The 25,398-nt window shown below is 35.3% G+C and overlaps 1 protein-coding gene and 1 long non-coding RNA gene across 3 annotated transcripts; one reads left to right on the top strand and one right to left on the bottom strand.

The window, feature by feature from the left end:
- Nucleotides 1–2,796: 2,796 nt before the first annotated feature.
- LOC121423337 lies at nucleotides 2,797–6,473 on the top strand. Of its 2 annotated transcripts, none has more exons than XR_005971271.1 (4): nucleotides 2,797–3,067; nucleotides 4,682–4,766; nucleotides 5,194–5,333; nucleotides 5,902–6,473. It is a non-coding gene; the product is annotated as an uncharacterized LOC121423337 (long non-coding RNA). The 2 variants fall into 2 exon arrangements; XR_005971270.1 differs by having other exon boundaries at nucleotides 5,194–5,360.
- A 16,644-nt stretch (nucleotides 6,474–23,117) lies between these two features.
- On the bottom strand, nucleotides 23,118–25,014 carry LOC121422829 (slit homolog 2 protein-like). Its single transcript, XM_041618041.1, has one exon. The coding sequence runs from the start codon at nucleotides 25,006–25,008 to the stop codon at nucleotides 23,653–23,655; it is 1,356 nt and encodes a 451-aa protein (XP_041473975.1). The 5' UTR covers nucleotides 25,009–25,014; the 3' UTR covers nucleotides 23,118–23,652.
- Between the last annotated feature and the right edge of the window lie 384 nt (nucleotides 25,015–25,398).

The following is a 25,398-nucleotide window of genomic DNA, read 5'->3' as shown; positions in this document are numbered from 1 at the left end:
ACCTTCACCCGACAAAGGAAATTATAATTGGTATGGTGTCGAAAATCTGTCTATCTGACGGTCAATCGGATTGGGTTCGCCCTAGTCACTAACCCGTCTCTGTGGTCTAGTGGTTAAGGCACCGGCGTTCAAAGCTGGGGGCCCGGGATCGATTCCCGGCAGAGACATTTTTTCGGCATCACCAATTTTTCCAAAGGGAAGATAGCTCTGGGGAACCTTGATTTAAGCTACGCCTACCATTGTTCTCTTCATCCATTTCTTTACAATATATATATATATATATATATATATATATATATATATATATATATATATATATTTACTATATATATATAAATCCCTCAAAAAAGGTTTTGCAACTCAGTTTTGGGGAATGATATATTTTGGTTAATGAAGTATAAAAAAATGAAACTGGTATCATTGGAAAGCTGAATTATTCCTCTTTACAATGACATGTCAATTGCAGTGATTATGTAAGCAAGGAATATGCAGTCAGCCTGAACATTGTAAAAAGTCAGTAGTGAAATGTTGCAAAATGAATTTGTTTTTTACAAGAGTGTTCATTTCTATAGAATTTCCACCATGCAGGTGACAGTGAATGCACTCGGTCCATCCTCGAAACAATTGGAAATTCGCTATTGGAAACGACGCATTTGCAACATTTCATTTCTAACATTGCTGCGTATTATCATGTCTGTGTATTTCATGATAACACTCGCATTACAAATGACACATGATTGTAAAGAAAAATAATCATGCTTTCTAAAGATATCACTTTTACACATGATGATGGCACATTAAGAAATGTATTAGCTCTCAATCTTGCAGTTTGAGTTCCAGAACTCAAACATGACATGGCAACGAATTTTGCAACATTTCATTTTTTACATTGCTGCAAATTTATCATGTCTGTGTATTTCATGATAACACTAGCATTACAAATGACGCATGATCGTAAAGAGGAATAATCATACTTTTCAATGATACCAATGATACCACTTTTCCATATGATGATGGCACACTAAGAAATTTATTAGCACTCAAACTTGAGTTGCAGAACTTGTTTGAGGGGTTTATATATATATATATATATATATGCGTGTGTGTGTGTGTGTGTGTAAAGTTATACATGTACAACAGCTTTTGGCAACTCTTTTTTATTTAAATATTGTAAAGAAATGGATGAAGAGAACAATGGTAGGCGTAGTTTAAATCAAGGATCCCCTTAGCTATCTACCCTTTGGGAAAATTGGTGATGCCGAAAAAAATGTCTCTGCCGGGAATCGAACCCGGGCCCCCAGCTTTGAACGCCGGTGCCTTAACCACTAGACCACAGAGACGGGTTAATTGGTTAATTGGTTAATTGGCAAGGGCGAACTCATCCGATTGACCGTCAGATAGACAGATTTTCGACACTATACCAATTATGATTTCCTTTTCAGTTCAGTTCAGTTGGTTTATTTTCATTTCAACTCAAATCAATTTAACAGCAAAAGAAATCATTACAAAGATATAAAGGAATATGCAAGTATATACAGTATGACAATATGGCATAGATAAATAAATATTTACAATAGACACGAAACAATATTATCATAATAATAATGATATTAACAATGAACTAGATAATCATAATAATAACTGCAGACTATAATTCATGATAAATAATTTTGCATATCATTTCTTTTATTCATCTTTACTATTTAAATAAATGTTGAGGAAATGGAGGGATCCACTAAAAAGCATGGCTTGTTGAGTGTGGATTCCTCAAAGAATAAGTTAAAAGACAGGTTTGTAGGTATAAGTATAAAAATGCAAGAACGAGAGAAAAAAAATCATAAAAATGCTATTGTGATGGATGGAGTACAGAAATGATGGATGAAAGTGAAAAGAAATGTAACCGAGAAGAAAGACTGGTGCACCTGTGTGGATGAAAGAGAAAGAAAGGAGAAAAAATAAGGGTGATGGCAGATGAAAGGGAAGGACATAGAGGAAAGAAGAGAGAGAGAAAGAGGGAGAGAGATAGAGAGAGAGAGAAAGAGAGAAGTTGGTTCCTGAGCGCTCAATTTGGACTTCGAGAGTGTGCTTTTTAGCTTGATTTTAAAACAGTTCAGACTAACGGAGTTAATGATATCGTGACTGAGTGTATTCCAGTATTTAGGAACGTGAAAGGAAATTGTTTTTTGTGCAAGTTGAGTGCGGGTACGGGGAAGGTGAAAACGGAGGGATTGTCTTGTTGGGTAATTGTGAATGGCGTTATTTTTGTGTACATTTTAATTAATATGTTTGGGAGTTCGTTTGAATTCAATTTGTACATGAATTGCCCTGTTTGAAAAAGAAATAGATCTGGAAGTTTTAAAATATTCGACTTGTAAAATAAATTGTTAGTATGAGAACGAGGAGGAGCATTATGTATAATTCTTATAATGTTCTTTTGTAAGGTGAGAATTTCGTCTGTAAGATATTTGTTGGCGTTACCCCATGTCATTATTCCATAATTCAGATAGGGAAGTATTAGGGAGGAATATAGTGTAAAAAGTGTTGATTTTGGAAAAAGTGTCTTATTTTATTCATTATACCAATATTCCTGGATATAGTTTTGGATATATTTTGAATATGAATGTTCCATTTCAATTTATCGTCAATCATGAGACCTAAAAATTTGGTTGAAGAGACCCTATTTAGAGGAGTGTCGTCCAAAAGGATGTCTCCAGGTAGATTTTGCAAAGTGTTACTAAATAACTCTGGCCCGAATTCACAAAGGTGGTTTCTGCAGAAACCATGGTTTTAACCGTGGGTTTTGCTGATTTTGGTATTCACAAAGGTGGTTTCAAATGAAACCATGGTTTCAACCGTGGGTTTTCGGCATGATTTTGAGTCAACTGTTTTAGGTGGTTTCAAACCGTGGGTTTTAGGAAAACCATGGTTTTTAGGCACATTGACCAATCACAGATCAGTATTTCGGTACATTGCTGAGCAAGTGCATAGACGACGATAAATCAGCTTTGCACGAAATGAAGAGGAGCGAAGCACTTAATATCGGTATTTGCCGAGCTGTGAGAACATCGTAAGTAATTTACCATTTTATAGTGACAATGAATATTTTTTTCTACGTCTGCATGTATTTGTTTGTAAAGAAATATTATAATTAATGCTGTAAATGCATGCAAAGTTAAGAGCGGAACGGTTTTCTTGGGATGGAAAAAGCATTATCGCACGCAAGTTATTTTCCAGTCCCACGCGTGAAGTTTTGTGTCCTGTCAAAATATAACGAAGAGCTGTCCCGCCGACTCGCTCAGGAGAAGGCATTGTCATTGTGATATTATCTTACTGCAGAGCGGTAACATGACAAAGCCGCCAAAGTAGTCAGACTTTCAACCACACACAATTGTGCGAAATTCAAGAAAATTTTGTTCTTAATTAATTTGTACCTTAGTAGTCTAATTAAAGTAGTCTAGTGATCACAAAAATAATTTTTCAACATTCACTTATTCAGATCGATCAGATCCAACTTGAGAAATGTAGTAGATCTAGCCTCGCACCCCTCGAGGACTCTGATGTTTTTTATAACTTTTTTATCATGAAGCCGTAGCCAAGTTATACATGCTAGTCTATGCCTTGGGTTAACCCAGGGAACTCCCGCCTGCGTAGCGGGCGGGAGCCCAGGAGCTTACCGTGTAATTGACCATACTCACGGGACAAGGGTAGATTATGGTCAAAATATCTAGCAAGATAAATTATGAAAACAGAAATTATGCACTTACCACGATTATATGGATGATGGTCTAACGAGTGGCAGTTTTTCTGACATCTGGGCACAGACTGGAGCTCCTACCCCCGTCTCGATCGGCCATTTGTGTTATGAATTGTAACAAAATGGCCGATCGAAACGGGGGTAGGAGAGAAGTGTTAGTTTTTTGAGGTTCCATGCTGTGCCCAGATGTCAGGAAAACTGCCGATCGTTAGACCTTCATCCATATAATCGTGGTAAGTGCATAATTTCTGTTTTCATAATTTATCTTGCTAGATATTTTGACCATAATCTACCCTTGTCCCGTGAGTATGGGTCAATACATGAATTACATGAGCTCCTGGGCGCCGGACCGCTACGCGGGCCGGCGCTCCCTGGGTTAGCCTTGGGTAGGCCCTAGGGCTATGTCAGTGTGTGTTGAAGCTGGTAAACAATTGATGGAATCCCCTTCAATATCCACATCACTGCAAATTGGTTAAATACACTAAATTTAAGTTTTATACCTTTTTTACACCTTATATCATAAAAGGAATAAATATTCTTATAGGGCCTAAATAATCAGATCGATCTGGTGGCCATTTTTTTTGCAAAATCTTCCCATCCCTTGCTGCGCACTGCGTAATACAATAGGCTTGACTCGCTTTGTTTACATTCTTGATGTAGCTACAATACGATTAACACAGGGAACTCCCGCCCTTAGCGGGCGGGAGTTCCCTGGGTTACAATACGATGAGCTACGTTGTGAAGCACCGTTCTGTAGAACAATTAATTGAATGGATTATTTTAACAAATCACCCCAAATGATAATAAGAATTTACATTTTGGTTGGAAATCTGGCAGGTTTGAAGAGATGTTGAATTATGTTTCATGTCCATTTGATTTAAAGCTTAATTTAATGTAGATCTATCTGTACTTTGTTTATTTCCGCAGTAAATTTTTGAATGGGTGAAAACATCTTACAAGTTAACATGCACAGGCTGCCCTGAGAGACTATTAAAGGAGGATTGTATGAGAGGTATGTTCATTTTTGTTGTTTCTATGTGGACTTTTGTCTATTTCCTAAATTTTTTCTTTGTCACCGTCTAAAACTTGTTTATCTAATTTGTTGTCATGATAAAGAACCACTTATTTTGATCAATTTCAATCTTGGTTGATGTACACATCTGACAGTGACTGAATTGATCTAAATTCTGTGTCACATGGTCATAGAGTATAATGCCTAAATGTCAAATATTTGTAGATCCAGTTGATCAATTTAAATTTAACTTTATGAGAATGGCAATCTGATTAGGTTGTGGGCAAAAAAAAGTCATTTGACCAAATATATGCAGATTTAAAAGGTAGGCCTATTAATTTTGACAGTACGCAGTAAAGGTAGTTAAGAATACATATTTTTTTCAATGTTTAAATATTTTCTTTTGCTTCTCACTCTAACTCAATAGGAATATGCCAACAAGAACTGCAATGAGGAGTCGTTGACAGGAGGAAACTTTTTAAAAGAGACCACACACCACCTCATCAACATGCTTGAAGATGATCTGAGCCTGAAGAGGGACAAAGGGCCTAGTGAGGCTTTCTGCAAGTATTGACAATTCTGCTTTTGTATGGTGTATTTTTTTTAATGAGAAAGTTATATGACAATGACATCTCAAGACAAGCCTAGTGTATGCAAGTATTAGTGATATTCTTGTAAGAAGGAAGACTCAATGTAAAAAGTGAAAATAAATTTTGGCAACTGCCTGTTTTTAATTTACAATGAACTGTGCATATGATAATACAATCAGAAATGTAAATTAGAACTATATGTTTTGTCATCCATTGTGGACAGATTCTTCCAAAATCCCTAATTTACATTAAAGAAAAAAATATGAGAGGTTGCATCATGATCTTGGTTATTTGAAAAAAGTATTGCATCGGCTATGCTCAATGTATGTTTGTCACACAAATGTTTATGGGATACGGATAGGTTTAGCCTTTAGACCAGTAAAGTAATTTTTAAAGGATTCCATATGGGAACCAGTCTTTTTTTTTCCAAATCTTACAATGTAAAGACAATAGAATAGTTACATTTTGTTTTCTCTTTGTCATCTTAAAAAAATTTAAAAAAAACGCAGAGTAAGATACTTCTGGCAATATATCTTCATTTACAGGATAATTTCAGGGAATACATGGTGATGAGGCATCAGTGTTGCAATCATCTGTTTGTGAGTGATCAAAGATGTTTCGCAAGCCATAGCAAGAAAAAAGAGGTTTTGTGAGAACTTCAACAACCAGAGATGAGATTGAGACTACCCAACAACAACTGTGTGAGTGATCGATTGGACCCATGTCTATACAAGAATTCCTGGAGGGAAACAAGCCTTGTACTTTCCTGAAGGGCAAGTCCACCCCAACAAAAAGTTTCTTTGATATAATACAGAAAATTCCAATGAGCATAACACTAAACATTTCATCAAAATTTGATGTAAAATGAGAAAGTGTTGACATTTTGAAGTTTTGCTTATTTTCACAAAACAGACATCCTGGTCAGTATGCAAATGAGTGACAAAGTGACGTTCTCCATTCAGTGTTTCTTTTTGTAATATACTAGTATCATGATTTTTTTCCCTCATAATGTGTATAAAGTACAGGTGAGATATGGTTTGATTTCTCCCTGAAACTTTTGTAAAAAGCCATTGTGGCAACCTATACTCAATTCGATGAAGAGTTTTCTCATAATTGTGAATTCTGTAAAAAATCAAGGATTATGATATATTTCTACAGAAGAAAGAGTGTGTGATACTGATATAGACTTGCTTGCATATCACCTGTTTTACCACTTTATTAATTAATTTCTTATTTTACATCCTATTTTGACGTTTTCAGTGTCATGCATGTTTTATTTATCTCTATTCCAGTCACATTAACTTTTTTTTTGTACAGTGGACTTGCTCTAGATAGAACAGGTATTTTTTGTAATGTACAAGTAAGAATTTCATTATTTATTTGTGTCTTTTTTAACACTTTTTTTTCAAGGGGGGGGGGGTTGAATCGACCTCTCTTGAGATCTCTGCCAATGATCACATTAACGCCTTGAAAATTGGTATGATAATAGTGGGGGATGTCCTGTGCAATGCTGTTTGGTTAATTTTTCCGAAATCGTCAGATCTTTTACATTAATTAATTATGCTAATTTCTGCATAAATCATACTTTTATACCATTGCTAACAATCAAAATGAAAAAAAAATCCTAGATTGAAAATGAATTTCTTATGTATTTTATTGTTTTATGAATTTCTTATGTATATCTTTGTTTTTCAAACTTGTTTATTGCCAAAATTATAGCAGAACATTTTTTTGAAGCATAATTATGCTGGAATCAAGTAATTTCACCTGTGAAAGTAAAAATAATCATGCCCATATGAAGAAGATGAGAAAATTCAAGATTGACTTTGTACACAAAATCACGTTTTGGAGCAATTTTGGGTCAGACATGCACTTATGTAAAGTTGAGTAATTTTCCAACAGCATGCCCATGCATCGTAAATTTGATCTCAAAAGCTGTGCATGACTTCAAAGTAAAAAGTCGGCGAGTAGAATGGTCGCAAAATTTTGCACAGCGGAATGGTTGTGGAATATGTTGAGGGAGGGGGTTCATTCACCCTACCCCCACCATAGTTCTATGCCCCCCCTCCCCGGGTTTTACATGTAGGGTTAAAAGAGCACATTATTACTAAGAATTTCACATGAATACAAGTATTTGAAATGAACTTTTATCAGATTTAGTTTCTTTCAGACTACATGTATCTTCAATTATTTTTTCATTAAAAAAAAGCTATTTAATCAGGACGCATCAAATGCAAATTCCTCATTTACTTTTTCATTTGAAATATTCTCACATAATCTAAGTTGTCTATTTCAAATGCTTAAGATTAAAACTTTGATAGCTCACCGAAAGTTTATTGCATGCCCCAAAATATGCGTATGTGTCCATGGGGGTCATCGATTCTCATTGCTCTTTCTTTGTTTTTGCATCAGTTGTGTTTACACTTTGTACAGATAACCATTGGGGATTAAATATCATATGCATGTCCAAGAGGATAATAAGGTCAAAAGATCATATAGCATACACTTTAGATTGTGATATCAGGCAAGACTGGTGGTTCACCTTGTTTTTTGTTGAAATGTATTCTTTTAAAGTGTCCCCAGGGCAACAGCCTAGCTAGGGCAACCAGGTAGCCTTATGAGTAGAGCTCAACTCTGGCAAACAGGAAAACACTAGCTTGGCCTGGCACATGCACATTTAGGGAGCATGAATGAACCAAATTAAAAGGGCAATTAATGCATTTTCTTGGAAAAAAAATATAATTTCAATTGACCCCAAAGGATAACCTGATGGCCTAGTTTGGGAAACCAGGTAGCCTAACAAGTAGAGCTCGACTCGGGCAACCAGAAAAATACCAGTTAATAATTAATAATAATTATTCATTTGGGCCATTATTGTATTGTAATACAAGAATGATGTGGCAATATATCAAAACTTAGACCTTATTATTTCACAAATGTTTGTAATTTTGCAATGTTTTTAAAATGCCAATTGATTATTAGATTTTCAGTGTGTTATATTTTATGTAATTTCCTGGTGTGATTTTCCAAGGTGCAAGATGGTTTCATGCAAATTTAATAAAGATATACAGAAAAATGATAAGAGTAGTCTTTTGCCTTTTTTTCTGATTTGGACGAAATAATCATGAAGATGATCAAGATGAATTTGGTGGTGATGAGGATGATGGTGTTGGTGCTGCTGATGGGGACAAGTGTGGTGGTGGTTATACATGTAATGGTGGTGACGATGTTGGTGGTGATGATAATGAGGTTGATGACAATAAAGATGATGGCAATGGTGATGTTAGTGTTGATGATGGTAATGTTGATGACGATAGTAATGATCATCCCCTTTCATCTTCATCACTCTTATTTATATGTATCCCTCTCATCTACATCTCTCCTCTAATCATCTCCCTTATCATCTGAGTTCATCTCCATCCCTCGTCTCACCATCTCCATCACTCTATCCTTTCATCTCTCATCTCCATCCTCAGTTTCCCTCCATCCCTCATCTCCCATCACCTTCATTCCTCCCATTATCTCCATCACCCTTATCAACTCTATTCCTCTCATTTCCATCCCTCTCAACATCTCCATTTTCTCATATCTCCATCTCAGGAAAATGCATATACACAAGATAGAATTCAGCAGTAAAAATACTTGTTTTGAAATATAATATCCCTCTGTGAAGTGGGTTTTATTATTTGCCATATGAAGTTGAATAATTACATAGTAAACACTATACTTAACCAAATTTGCATTTTTGAAAGAGAAACTGAAAGTTTCATGCACATTTTCAGTGGATATAAAAGTTTTCAGTAAAATTACATTTTTTAAATAAATTCCAGGGGGGGCAACTGCTGCATAGAGCCATGCTTTTGAACATTTTTGGGGCCGGGATTATATCGTCCCAAGCTGGCCCCCATGTATATTTTCCTTTAATACATTTTTGGGGCCGTGGCAAAAAACGCCCGACCCCCCCCCTGCAGCGCCTGTGCATGTGTACTATACATGCAATTTTAGCCTGAATGATGAATCGAACATCTACAAGTCAAGAAATTGAAGCCTATTACCACTTAAAACCAAGCTACACACCATGGAAAATAAATATATTTATTTTAAAAAAGTAGAAGGGCAGATCCTACGATGTAAAGCTTCATCTAATTTTGTCTGAAGGAGAGCAGCAATAGACATTCTTTGATCGATGAATTAACAGGCTTAGTCCTACAAGTCGTTGGAGTAAACTAAACTCAGCCAAGCTCGGCTCTTTGTCTTTGACTGTGCATGCACACTTCCATTGGGGATATCTTCGGGTCTGAAGCGCCCCGGCAGCTACGGGGGCCGAGCTACTAGTAATATTGCTATGAAAAGCACCCGAATCTTTAATCCGTTTTTCGCTACTCACGATCAGAGATAAAGTTGACAAACCTCAACAAATCAGGCATCTACACTAAGTTTTACTCTTTCTATGAAGAAATTGAGTTGAGGGAATACAAGAGAGTCTATCTTCTGCGACAAAAGTGAAGAAAATAAATAATGATCACAAAATTAAGTCAGTTGTTGAGCGGGGTCCCGGGGCCGAGTCGATCACCAAATACAGTCAGTACAGCAGCTAATACATATGTACCTGGAAATCGCAAGATAATAGTAGCTAGAAGCGCATAAAATTACACCTTTTTCATTTTTTTTATATTTAAACGAAAGAAAGTTGTAGTAATTGAAGAATCAGACCGTATTGCCACTTATGCCAGTGCTAGCTGTAGAATGTAAGTTTTCAATGAAACTGAGCATGCTCAGTACGCGCTAAAAAGGGGAAATCCCTGGTTTTGAGGTAAAACCTGTGGTTTAAACCATGGTTTCATTTGAGTCCACTGTTGAAACCATGGTTTCATTTGAGACCACTGTTGAAACCGTGGGTTTTAGAAACCATCGTTTGTGAATACCAAATCTTAGAAACCATGGTTTTTCAAAAACCATGGTTTCTAAAACCCACGGTTTCTAAAAACCATGGTTTCAAACGAAACCACCTTTGTGAATTCGGGCCATAAAGTTTGTCTTCAGGATGTTAAGGGATAATTTGTTAGCTTTAACCCATTCAACTACATGTCTCACTTCACGATTTATAGTAGACAATAGTGTATTTTGGTTCGCATGAGAATGAAATAAGGTCGAATCGTCTGCAAATAAAATGAAAGATAGAACATCTGAAGATTTATAAAAATCATTGATGTATATTATAAATAACAAGGGACCCAGTATACTACCCTGCGGAACTCCACAATTTATTGGTCGCAATGCAAAACTGTGATTATCTATTTGTACAAATTGTTTTCTATTCGATAAATAATTCCTGAACCATTCCAAGGCTTTCCCTCTTACACCATAGTGTGCCAACTTTACTAATAGGACATCATGGTTAATTGTATCGAAAGCCTTGGAAAAGTCCAGGAATATTGCAATTGTATGTAAATGTTGATCAACGGTATGTGATAATGTATCGATGCATTTCAATACCGCTTGAGTTGTATTGTGATTTGCTTGAAAGCCAAACTGTGATTCGCAAAAAATATTATGTTTGTTTAAGAAACATGTTACTCTAATAATTACGATCCTTTCCAAAACTTTGGATAAGGATGGTAACAGTGATATTGGTCTGTAGTTTTTTGTTTCAGATGTGTCTACTTTTTTAAATATCGGGATTACTTTCGCAATTTTAATTTTATTTGGCACAATGCCACTAGTGAGTGATAGGTTAAAAATGTGGGCCAGCGGAGTCGCTATTGTTAAGATTATGGATTTGAGGAAACAGTTATCAATCTCGTCGTGTCCTGAACTTTTCTTTCCTTCTAGCCTATTCACTACACCGATAATTTCCTCACGGTCAGTAGGGACAAAAAAAACAAAGAATATGGGTTATTATTCCCCAGATAATTATCAAATTTACTGCCAGTTGTCGGAATATTTTCTGCAAGTTTTTCTCCAATTTGAGAGAAGTACGAGTTAAAAGTCTCTGCTATCGCTTGAGGTTCTTCAATAAGATCTTTAGTCTCTGATTTAATTTGATATTTTTTGAGTTTTGCTGTTTCTGTTTAATGTTCTGTTAATTATTTTCCATGTGTTTCTCATGTTATTTTTATTAAGCTCAAATTGCATTGAATAATAATGTTTTTTCGCTTGTCGTAGTAAATTGGTCAAAATATTTTTATATCGAGTGTATTTTTCACGAGTCTTATTATTTGGATTAGTTTTGTATTTATAAAAAAAAGACTATTTTTCCGGTTTATCGATCTTAAGGTAGATTTAGTCACCCATGGAGATTTAGGGTATTTTTTATAGTTACTCACTCGTTCTCTAAATGGTATACAAATATCAAATTTATCCTTTAAAATATCAATAAAATTATCGTAAGCCTCATTCACATCTTCAGAATATTTGTTGCCAGTCAACTGTACTTAAATTTTCATTGAGGCGCTCTAAATTTCTGGCATTTAAACATCGAGTTTTTATTTTAGAATTACGACTTTCATCTCGTGTGTTTAAAAGAGAAGTTCTACAAAAAATAGGGTAATGGTCAGATATATCAGAAATAAGGATTCCTGATTCTAAAGGCATATCTTGCATATTAGTAAAAATGTTATCAATTAATGTGGAAGATCGGTCTGTTACTCTCGTAGGTTTAGTTATGGTAGGTAAAAAAGAAGCCGAAAGAATCATTTCAAGAAAATCGTGAGGAAATCCTTGAGCATTGGACTGCAACAAATTTGCATTGAAGTCACCCATTAAGAAACAGTGTTTATTTTGAATAATAGGACTTTGTAAAATGTTTTGGATATCTCTTAAGAAATCATCATGGGGACATTGGAGGGCGGTAAATCACCCCTATTATAACATTCCTATATACTGTGTTTATTTTTAATCTCTATAAAAAGTGATTCAAGACTGTCATTCATGTGGGTAAGATTTTTTAAACAAGAGTAATCTAGTCGGTTCGGTATATACATACCAACAACGCCTCCTGGTCTATTATGTCTGTTGTTTGTGAGTAAATAATAATCATCAATATTCAAAAGAGAGTTACGAGAGTGTTGGAGCCACGTTTCAGTCAGACCAATAATAGGGCTATTATGTGAATTAAAATGTTCTAGAAGTAGGCCTATATCAAGCTGATCAAAATTCTTGTTCAGGCTCCGTATATTTAAGTGTAAAAGAAACGTGTTTTCATTTATATTGTTCAAACTATTTGATTTGTATTCATTTACCGTATAGTATTTAGATGAAGCAAACTGTTGTCCTGGGTCATTGTCATCAAAGTTCAGGGACAACTCTTCTGAGTTTGTGTTTAAATCATAGGAGATGCTGTTGTCGTATTCGGGATTATTTATAGCTCTTGTGATTTTCCTATCTGCATGAAGATGGAACAAAAACTCGTCGTCAATAGAATTGAAAGGAAATCCGTTGCTAACGCAAGAGAGACTGAGGAACGAATCCCAATACTACATAAATATTTTTAGTAATAAATACTTTCAAATTCCAATTGAGCAAGCCAGATAACGATCCCAACATTTGGAAATATTGACTAGATAGTGCAATGCATGTGTGTAGTGAGATATAACGAAGTGATGAGGAGACAATGATATGAGAGAAAGAAATAAAATAAAACATGACATGAAATAGAAATATAACATTTAAATAGAGCATGTTTGAGATAAGCGAAATTGTGAAACGGCGGTGGTTAACCCCTGCTTGTGTATAGATTAAGCTATTTTAGAAGTTCCAATTGGTATTTACGAATTTCTGCATGATTGGTAGGAACCTGCTTGAACAAAATTGTAAACAAAGAGCAAGAAATAGAAATTAGATAAGTATGATGTCACGAGAAATGCTATTCAAAAAATCTATGCAAGCAAATAAAATCAAGTTTGGAGAAGCGTAATTAGAATCATAATGAACATACACATTTATTTGTGTTTGGAAGCATGGGAAGGGGGGGGGGTGTATTTACAGGAGTCTCTGTCATTAACTATTCAAAATTCAAATGATCGTACATATTTGATTTCTAATTAGACATTTGGTCACTTAATGAGACGGAATATATTAATAATAATTGAATTTGTAAAAACAGAGCAAAGAATTTCTTTTACATTTCTGAATACGTTACGCATTGTGTTCACAAGTGAATTCGTGAATAGATTTAAGCATGAGTAAAACATGATAATGCTGACAGGCAAATGCAGTATTTTCTATGGCATCTATGACATGTACAATGCATTTTTAAAATGCTGATTGGATTAATGTAATCTTAGTCCAAAAAGGCATCAAATTATAAACAAATTTAGCGATATTAGAGTACATCCAGGAATACAATGAGGACGCCACAAATCATAGGATATATTTCAATTGAACTTGATTGTGGACAACCCAAGATATTTCTCAATTACATATCGGCTGTGGAAAATTTACAGAAAATCTCGAAAAGATCTTGGTTGTTTGTGATTTACAATAAGATCCAGGTTGTGAACCAAGTATTTTAGATCTTAGTTGTGATCAAACTACAATAAAGATCTTGGTTGTGAACAATCAAAAATGATAATGCATCACATCAAGATCTCAGTTATGATCAATCTACGATGTAGATCTTTATTGTAATAAATCCACATTATTTAAAGAGCCTGGTTAAGATCGATCTTCAATGTGATCAATCTTAGTTGTGATTAACTGCAATACAGATCTTGGTTGTGAACAATCACTAATAATAATGCATCACATCAAGATCTAGTAGTGATCAAACTACAATATAGATCTTAATTGTAATAAATCCACATTCAAGAGCCTGGTGTGGATCAATCTTCAGTACAAATCTTGTCTGTGTTCAGTCTATAATAAGATCCTGGCAGTGAATCATATAATGCCATTAGACATGTTAGATATTGGCTTTGATTAATCTACAATTAGATCCTGGGGTGGTATTCTGAGATCCATTTTATCTCAGATAAAATAAAATATTTTATCTCCGTTAAAATCAGTGAGATAAAATACCCTTAAAATCTCTCCGAATTGGTATTCTGAGAACCATTTTATCTTCATTTTATCTCTGTAAGACACACCTATTTTTTTAATCAATATCCAATTAGAAACGCGCTTTTATAGCTCTCTCATATCACTCAACCAATTAAAATCCATTCCGCCAGGAGGTGTGACAAAGGGGTGAGATTGCGTCAATTTATTGACTTCAAATACGCTTGCACTATACGCTTACGCGTCTTTACCGAGATTTCATTTAACAAAAAGGACAATACTCTCATCTTTTTTCGAAGTCTTTATCGCATCTTTTAAAGCATCATTTCAAAGACAATATTAGTCAAGAAAAGTTTTATGAAATACTCTCTGATTGTACAGGAACAACGTTAAGGTGTTATTCTCAATAAATATATAATTTTTCTTAATTTTTATGTCACCGTTTGGTGTTAATTCACCTAGAAATATTGGTGAAATAAACGTCGCAGAGATAAAATAGCCTCTACCCTCTTTTAAGTTTATTTTATTTTTTCTTGAAAGTAACATGGGCGCAAGCACATCATCTGCGTTGCAACGGCCAGATACGCGATGGGTAGGTGTACGCAGGCATTGTTCTGTTGCATATCATCTGTAGATACGCAAGATAAAATCTAAAATTTTATCTGAGAGATAAAATCTCATCTCAGAATACCAATTTCATTTTAAGAGATAAAATATTTTAAAGATAAAATGACCTCAGAATACCACCCCAGGTTGTTATCAATCTACCATACACATCTCGGTTGTAAAAGTAAAAAATTTTAAATGAAAAAAACATTTCAATAAGATCCTGGTTGTGCACAACCAGGATCTTATTGAAATGTTTTTTCATTTAAGATTTTTTACTTTTACAACCGAGATGTGTATCGTAGATTTATGATTAAACTGAATTATAGATGTTGGTAGTGATCAATTAACAATATATTCCAATACGATCTTGATGGTGAATAACCAGAAATGCATCTCATTAAAACTAATTACGAATAATCTGAGATATATATCATTTAGATCTTGATTGTGAAAAAAGCTGAAATATATTTCATTAAAATTTTGTCTATGATGATAATGCATCACATCAAGATCTTAGTTGTGATCAAACTACAATATAGATCTATATTGTAATAATCCACATTGAGCCTGGTTATGATCAATCTTCAGTGGAGACCTTGACTTTGTTCAATCAATAATAAGATCCTGGCAGTGAATCATATAATGTCATTAGACATGTTAGATATTGGCTTTAATCAATCGACAATTAGATCCTGGTTGTTATCAATCTACCATACACATCTCGGTTGTAAAAGTAAAAAAATCTTAAATGAAAATACATTTAAATAAGATCCTGGGGTGGTATTCTGAGATCCATTTTATCTCAGATAAAATAAAATATTTTATCTCCGTTAAAATCACTGAGATAAAATACTCTTAAAATCTCTCCGAATTGGTATTCTGAGAACAATTTTATCTTCATTTTATCTCTGTAAGACACACCTACTTTTTAATCAATATCCAATTAGAAACGCGCTTTTATAGCTCTCTCGTGTCACTCAACCAATTGAAATCCATTCCGCCAGGAGGTGTGGCAAAGGGGACAGATTGCGTCAATTTATTGACTTCAAATACGCTTGCACTATACGCTTGCGCGTCTTTACAGAGATTTCTTTTTAACAAACAGGACAATACTCTCATCTTTTTTCGAAGTCTCTATCGCATCTTTTCGAGCATCATTTCAAAGACAATATTAGTCAAGACATATCCTATGAAATACTTTCTGATTGTACAGGAATAACGTTAAGGTGTTATTCTCAATAAATATATAATTTTTCTTCATTTTCATATCAACATTTGGGGTTAATTCACCTAGAAATATTGGTGAAATCAACGTCGCGGAGATAAAATAGCCCCTACCCTCTTTTAAGTTTATTTTATTTTTTTCTTCAAAATAACTTGGGCGCAAGCACATCATCCGCGTTGCAATACCCAGATACGCGATGGGTATGTCTACGCAGGCATTGTTCTGTTGCGTATCATCTAGTTACGCAAGATAAAATTTTACGCAAGATAAAATTTAAAATTTTATCTCGGAGATAAAATGTCATCTCAGAATACCAATTTCATTTTAAGAGATAAAATAAAATATTTTAAAGATAAAATGACCTCAGAATACCGCCCCTGGTTGTGATTAAACTGCATTATAGGTGTTGGTAGTGATCAATTTACAATATTTTCAAATACGATCTTTATGGTAAATAACCAGAAATGCATCTCATTAAAAACTAACTATGATAATCTGAAATATATCTCATTAAGATCTTGATAGTGAATAATCTGAAATATGTTTTATTAAGATTTTGATTGTAAGCATATTACTAACATCTCACTAAGCTTTTAAGTGTGATCAGCCTTCAGCATGTCTTGGTTGCGAATTGTAAACTCAATATATTGGATGTTCTTAATCAACAATATAGGTTTTGATTTCCATCAATCTACAATACATCTCAAAATGTTCTTTTAGGCGTTGGGTGTGATCAATCTACAATACATCTCAATAATTGGGTGTGATCAACCTACAATACATCTCAATAATTGGGAATGATCAATACAGATGTAGACTATATTTCAATAAACATTTTGCTTGTGGATATAGATTGCAGCATGCTTTGGTGCAGTAAGAGGATAATTTACAAAGCATATCAAAGAGATCATGGTTGTGATCAACTGCAATGTGTCATCATTAGGTGTGATCACTTTATTAATTATCTTGTCAGGATCTTTGATGTGATTTATTAATAACACACGTCAATAAAAGTTTGGAGATTTTAGTGAACAGATCCTGATACATTTTATAAGGTATACTTTTGATCGACTCCGAATACATCATCATTTAGATCATAAACTGTGATCAAATTTATTCGTTATTGTTTTCAGAGCACTTGAATAAGATTGTCGATCACGGGTGTTCGAGATTTTGTAAAACTTAGGTGTTTTGAAGATATATTTGAATACTTACGACGATCAATACAATAACCTCTCGAATGTAAATGACCAAAGAAAAACACGTGACGTTTCAATAAATTGATAACGCACTCCAAATTATTTGCCATTAATCAATTTCTTAGAAATTTCAATTAATGCCTGTATGTGTATAGGTCATATTAAATTTATAGAACTATTACATAGAACATTACGCGATTGCCTGCCAAGCATTATAAAGTTATTATGATCCTGCTTGAATGTCAGAAGGGGCGTTGTTTCAGAGTGTGTGATGCAAAATTTCTTTATCAACTTCGAGGTTTTGTAGGATACAAATAATATCTAATACTATAGATCACATAAATTGAGTAGACAATTTGTTCTGTGATTAATTGCATTATTATGAAAGAAGTTGTCAACTTAAATTCAAAGATTCAATGAATCTAGAAAGTATGTCATGCATATTGCATGTAGATTTGAGTATTTGAGTTAAATCTTTAAAGTATATCATGTATATAGGGGTTAGATACATTTCTCTCAGTCCACAACTTGCTAGATTATGCATCTTCATCAAGCATGTTAGAAATGTGGGTAAGACTGAAAAATCCATGAAGTTTAACTCTTGAGTATATTTTCGGAATGAGGATTCATTTGTCATATTCATCAGGTAAGCTAAAAATGATTACAATATGGTGCGAGGATTGTAAGAAAATATGGTAAGTCACATGCATGGATTTGTCTAGATGCTAACCTATTGAATAATGAAATGGAGACATCAGATCTGATTTATAATATTTACCCAATGATGTTACTCATCCACGCGTCCTCTCTGTTTCGTTTTGTTTGAAGAGTGACAGATGTATTGACGACTTTGATTCTTGTCATTATAGTTTCCTTTCTTTCCTAAGCGTGTATTAGGCAATGGAGGACAGTCGACCTCGTTCGCGCTTCATAGACGGGGGAAGATCTGACCGTAAGGTGATACGTTGTCGAGCTCCAGCACTTTCGTGGTTGTTGACTGGTTGACGGCGAGCCTAATCGGGGTGCTCGAATTCCTTCAAGACGTTGTCTCGATCGACCATCCTGGCAAATCTGATGATTATGGGATCGGGAGAATTGGAGGCGCTGGGATTCCTAGGATTGCGAGTAGTCGGAAGGCGGCGTGCGTTAGAAATGGGAATATTCTCGGCATATTCTCGGCATCATCATGTGATATGTTTAGAAGCTCAGCGATTGCTTTAGCAGATTCTTTAAGGACATCTTCATCTTTTTTCTGACTTACACCATAAATTCAGAAAGTTCATTTTCCTAAGGTGAATTTCCTGCAGAAGCAACTTTTCTTCGAGGTCTGCAACCATTTTTCTGCTTCCGTTGATGGCATCTGGAATGGTGGAAGTTTCGACGACAGAAATCCTCTCGGAAGTGTCACTAACGGAAACCTGTAGCTCAGCTACCGCTCTGTTAGTAGCATCTAGCTCTAGCTTGAAATGTGCGATATCCCGTAAAATTTGATCTAATTTGCAGTTAATCTCAGAATTTAACTCCGCTACGGCACTTTTGACTGCTTGCGATATCGCAGTAAGCATACTGACCGAAACTCCGTCTCCGTGTTGGTTCATGCGTGCACTAGTGCGCGGTCTTGCCCCTCGAGCTGCTATGTCGGAATTCACTGATTGGGGCGTGGCACTTCCTGATTCGGTTTTTTTTAGCAGCGTGCTTTACCTTCACGGTCGGGGTGGTTTCGGCGTAGGGCATGTCCAATTTCTGGTTCTGTGTCGCAGGTGAAACCGACGCCATTTTGGTTGCAGTTTTGGAGTCAATTTCAGACTTTTTGCTCCTTGGTCGAAGTTGATATTGCTTGTTTTGATTCCTGGCACTTTTCTGATGAGATGTATAGCTCATAATTTTGATTTTGATGTTACTTGTGTAAATAAGGGTTTTTACACCACAGTTGACTCTAGACACACATGCTACCTTCAAGCGTCAGCGCCTGCCTTCCTTTGTCGGGTGAAGGTGGGTTTAGGACAATGACAAGCAGCCATGCCTCAGCTGGATCAAAGCTATTGCTTCGATACAGTACATGTATGGGAGAAGAAATACAAATGTGTAAAGTTATACATGTACAACAGCTTTTGGCAACTCTTTTTTATTTAAATATTATAAAGAAATGGATGAAGAGAACAATGGTAGGCGTAGCTTAAAGCAAGGTTCCCCAGAGCTATCTACCCTTTCGAAAAATTGGTGATGCCGAAAAAATGTCTCTGCCGGGAATCGAACCGGTCCCCCAGCTTTGAACGCCGGTGCCTTAACCACTAGACCACAGAGACGGGTTAATGGCTAGGGCGAAGCCAATCCGATTGACCGTCAGACAGATGTTCGACACTATACCAATTATAATTTCCTTTGTCGGGTGAAGGTGGGTTTAGAACAATGACAAGCTGCCATGCCTCAGCTGGATCAGTTATTGCTTCGATATATATGTATATATATATATATATATATATATATATATATATATATATATATATATATATATATATATATATATATGTATATATATATATATATATATAATATATATATATATATATATATATATATATACAGTTGAGGCCAAAAGTTTACATACACCCATGGAATTGAGTGAAATTTGTTCGTTTTCCAAACATTGCAAAATTTACTATATCTCCAGAAATATAAATACTACCATGACGAATTCGGTATCAAATCACAGAGCATTTTAAGCTCTTTCACATAATAAGAATGCCATGAGGATTATAATATATTTAAGGTGGAATTTTCTTTGAATAAAAAAGCAATATTCGTGCAAAATGTATTCTATTGTTTGTTATTATATTTTCAAACATCTTTTCATAGAAATATAAAAATGTCAAATTTATGATTTATATTATACTTTTATCTTGATATGTCACCACTGAACAAAAAAGTGTAATAAAAAAATGTTTGTGTTGAGAAGTAAGTAGCACAAATATGAAATGTTTTTGTAAATTTTTTTTTTCAATTTATATAAAATATGAAGATTTTTGGGGAAAATTGACACCTAAATATTTTTCAGCACCTGATGACAAAGCAATGTGATGAAAAGGCATGCCATACTCATTTGCTTGATATCAAATTTGTCATGATAGCACAAATATTTTATAAGATACAGTAAATTTTATGATGTTTGGCAAGTGTCAACTTTTGTTTGAATTTCCTGGGTGTATGTAAACTTCTGGCCTCAACTGTATATATATATATATATATATATATATATATAGCCGAACCGACTTTCTTTCCTGACGAGCTGGTTCGTTTCGGCTACAATATACAACCAGTTGATGTAAAGTCCGTCTTTCTTCACTTCTGACTCTTTACTCCTTCGCAATATCTTATATCATATCTCAGGGAACCGCACAACCATGTTGAAGACCGAATACCGCCCAGCATCCAGTATTTCAGTATTTCGGTAATAACAGAACTTTCAAGCGTCTTCACTCATCTCAGTAAAGTCAGTATTTTCAGTATCTCTTCTCTCGTTTCAGTACTTTCCATATCTTCTTCCGAGTCAGTATTTTCAGTATCTCAGGAAAGTCGGTATTTTCCGTACTTCAGTAAACATGATAAATTCAGTATTTTCCGTACTTCGGTAAAGTATTGCCGGTACTTTTCACTTTTTCCAGTCAGTACTTCCAACATTTCCGTACTTCTGCTTTTCAGACCATGCATTCTGTAACTCCGTACTCAACATAACGACAGGCGTGAAACTAAATATTTCTTTCTTCAAACTTTACAGTAATACATGCTTAACCTGACGCAGCAGGATTAAACGGAATTTGGGCAGAGTTTCGGACAGAATATACCACTTGCAGGCCTAGTAGCCTGTTTTGTAATCGAGCATAAAGAACACCTATATCTTTTTTTAAAACAAGTACACACCTAGTAACCAATTATGCATATAGCATTTCCATTTATTTGAAAGCAAGATAAAAGAGCATTGTAGATTAAATGCTTGCTCACACGGGCATAAGTGCAACTAGTCAGTTTTGACTATTGTTGCCTTATAAACATGCTTTTCTTTTTTCCCAAAATATGATAATTTCTTTGTTCAAATTATGTCAGTTTGAAAAGTAAAAGAAAGAAAGGAAAGAAAGAAAAGTTCTCAGGAAATTGTGCAAGACCACCTCTCCTGCCTTGTATTAGTACGTTATCCTGACAAGCCCGCTCGAGGTGCATTTCGAGGGCGTCTCAGGAGTACAAAAAATTGTATTCCCTATGGTGCCATGAGCCTAATTACATCAGGAGGGCTCAAGATATTCGTTCGACTCAACCCATTCGAATTATTTTCAATTTTGATGTTGCTGATTGACAAAAATGTATGAATATGATTCAAAATCTAACACTGATTCTAGAAATGGTAACTACTGAACTTAATTCCTTCGCCCAAATTGGGAAGATAAAAAGTGTCTTGGTACTATTTTTTGACTGGCGGACTAATTAGGGCTATTTTACTGTTTCAGTCGATGAATTTGATCCATTCATAGTTATCTTCATAAATGGCGATTGATTTTTAAAATTAGCTGGCTACGGTACCCTTTCCTGGTCATATATGGAATGCCAGATATATATCCTATCCAATGGTAGTAAACATTCCACCCTCTAATTTCACATTTATTTTTTATGAATTTTTCAAAAGTGCCATTTTAACACACAAGTCTATGGGGAATGTTTTACGCGCGTGACACCCTATGTCTCTCAAACGTGGGCAGGGGGCGCTCTATCCAATACCTCGTACAATTTGTCATGTCATACTGGAAGAGGAATATTGTTTGTTCATGATGACATACAATCGGATCAAATATCTATATGGAATATTTTAACTTTTATTAGTGTCCAAGAACTTTTTTTGCTGAGTGTATATTCTTTTATACATTTTTCTTTTGATACGCACTGTATATTCATTTTCCAACATCCATTTCCTTTTAAAATATTTGATGTCAATTCAATATTCTCAGATCAGATTTTGGCCATATTAAATCATCAGTGCAGTGTTTAATATTCAAACAATATTGTTGTAGTTTCTATGAAGCATGCTTAAGAAGTAAAGCTGTATTAAACATAGGCACCTGTTGGAAGAAAGCTCTGAGAAAATTTTGGAGAATTAATAATATGGCTTGGTAGTAGCTTTACTGTCTGATTGTCAACCTCTTGACAATGCTTTAAGATATAGATGTCAAAAGTTTTATAACGTAATTGTGAAGACTGGTTCGGATGTCGTGAGGAAGTTTTTTTTTAATATGGTAAAAGGAACCATTTCTCAACTTTTTGTGATAATTTAAACGAGATGCAATATTTTCTTCGTGAAAGTAGTAAGAGTGAGAACTGTGATGTCCCCGGCTTGTAAAGAAATTTATGTGAATGTTCTGAAAGAACTTATAGCAGCTAGTAAGAGATCAGGAAAGTGTAGGCGAAGAAGATGGTCAGTTGATAGAATTTCTATGTATTTCTTTGTTTTCAATTTACTCCATCTTCTCTCTCCATTTGAGTATTTAATTTGTGATTTATTGTGTACACTTTTTTTTCGTAGAATTTGGCGAATAAAGATGATATATACAAATTTCTCCACGTAAATTGTTTCGTATCTGAATTGGTATTTCTACAAATATCTGTCAATCTCCTTTTTTTATACAAAATTGAATTAATTTTTGCGGGGGTTTGAACTTTAACTATCCTGAACAGCTTCCAATGAACAGCTTCCAATCACCAGCTTAGATAAAAATAGATTTTGTTTTTCGAAATATCATAAGGAGTATGAAGTACATCACCATATTAACACCGCAAGAATGGTTGGTACCATGTGAAACATTTTCCTCTTCATTTTATAATGGTTTCAAATTCTTCAGTCCAGTAGGTGATACGAGATGTTCGATTGCTCACAGTCGAGCTAGACCACTCATCAATGGTCAAAAATTTGAAAAGTACGCGAGAACTTATTATTCTATATAATATGATATCTCATTACATCAAATACGCTATGGCTTTCAGAAACAAATATTATTCAAAATAATCAAGTCTTTGGGTTCGCCCCGACCAGGAGCAACAAACCATACACTCTTAAAATGTTGGGCAACATAATGATCACACAACAATTGGTTGAAATATTTATCCAACTCTGGGTAGTTTTCAAGCAATACTGTGTGTTTTCAACCAAATCACATGCACATTGTTGGTTCAAAACCAACCAGAATTGGAAAAGATTTTGACAAATTGTTGGTGGACAGTATACATTACCCAACGATTCGGTTATGAATTATGTTCCCATCGTTCTGGTCGTTCATGACCTTGTATCCATTTATTTGACATTTATTAAAGCAACCGTGACGGTTCAAAGTGTAACACATGTATAAAAGCCACAATATGACAAAAATGATAAAGAACATCAACAAAATATGTGGTTTGGAGTCAATCACAAGATCGTAGATCAATGATTCTTCTCTATCTTCTGTGGTGCATGTGTAAACGCCTTCTTGTTGCTTTTGGGCGTTCCAAACCACGAGTGAATCACGATTGGTCAGGAAATAATGGTTGTCGCTCTGCCCTGAGTCCTGGAGAGTAGCATTAGGCATATCAGGAACAACCCAGGAGGCATAAACAAATGGACAGGTCAGTATGGCCATACTTCCTGTACTTACATGTATCTTAGTGTTATTGCCATGGCATTGTGGCATCGGTTCTTTGTAAGCTTTGAATATGGTGATCCGTTTGAGCGTCTCCGGATATTCGCAACTACCAGAGATTTGTGGACCCTCGGTCTTAATCCAAGAGTTTACCCAGTTCATGCGACAATCGCATTGTAGAGGATTGTGGCGTATGATTACGATAACTGGGTGACTCTTTGATTCTGAGACCTGTGGCTCTGGAAGTACGTTGATTTGGTTCCCATCAAGATTGAGTGTTCCCAGTTGGTTCAAATTCTGAAAGGTCCCGCGGTCAATTCGTACTATGGCGTTTGAAGCAAGGTTCAGTGTTTGAAGTTTTGGCATCAGTTCGAAAGTTCTTGGTTCGAGTCGAACGATGTTGTTCCATGAAAGATCGAGTGTCTGTAACATTGTCAGTCCAAGAAAGTTATCCCTGGAAACACCCGAGATAGAATTATATGATAAATTGAGGTTACGGGTCTGGGTAAGACCTTCAAAGCATCCATCCTGCAGAAAACTTATGTTATTATTACCAGCAAGGATCTCTCCAAGTCGCTCCAGGTACATGAAAACATTCCCTTCAAAAACGATTACAGATATGTCTCTGAAAAACAGTTGTGTAATACTTGCCACCGCTCTGAAACCACCTGGTGTGATATACTGAACCCCAGACATTGTCAAACCGTACAGGGCGCTGAAATTATTCACGCTGAAAGATCCACTGTCCAGAACAGCTTGGCCTTCAAATTTCACCTCAAGACAAAGAACATCCAGAAACTCGTCAGGTATCAGTCCGTTTTCTGGGCAGATGCACTTGACATGATCATTCTTGGACGAGCTCAGAAGTGGTTTGCAAACATCGTTGGAAGGAACTCTTGTGCAATTACAGCTCGGTGCACACTCTGCGGGATACGGAGTTGAAGCAAGGATGTTACAGAACACCATATTTGCTATAATCATGATAATAGCCGTTATAGTTATCAGTTTCGATGTAGCAAACATCATTCTTGATTGGATTTCTTTCTCGACGACTGCTAGATAAAGTTTTGATCGCCTTAATTAAGCAACTTAAGATCAACAATGGAGGTCGCACCGTTCCGCCTTTTCAATAAAACACGAACAAGCATTGAATTGGCTAGGGATGTAAATTAATCTAGTTTCAAGTCCTATTTGATTAGATTCAAGTACAACCGTTTGGCTTGAAAGAAGATGATTCGATCACCGGGTACTACCAGCATCATTTTCCACGTTAAAGTTTGCGGTTTCACATCGAATGAATCTGAATAATGAGCTCATGCTGTACTTTGTACCCGGAAAAAAATGATGTCTGCTACT

Source organism: Lytechinus variegatus, chromosome 10, assembly GCF_018143015.1.
Source record: "Lytechinus variegatus isolate NC3 chromosome 10, Lvar_3.0, whole genome shotgun sequence".
In the NCBI taxonomy this organism is placed as follows: domain Eukaryota; kingdom Metazoa; phylum Echinodermata; class Echinoidea; order Temnopleuroida; family Toxopneustidae; genus Lytechinus; species Lytechinus variegatus.
The sequence above is the reverse complement of the archived record's forward strand: the minus strand, read 5'-3'. Positions and strand labels throughout refer to the sequence as shown.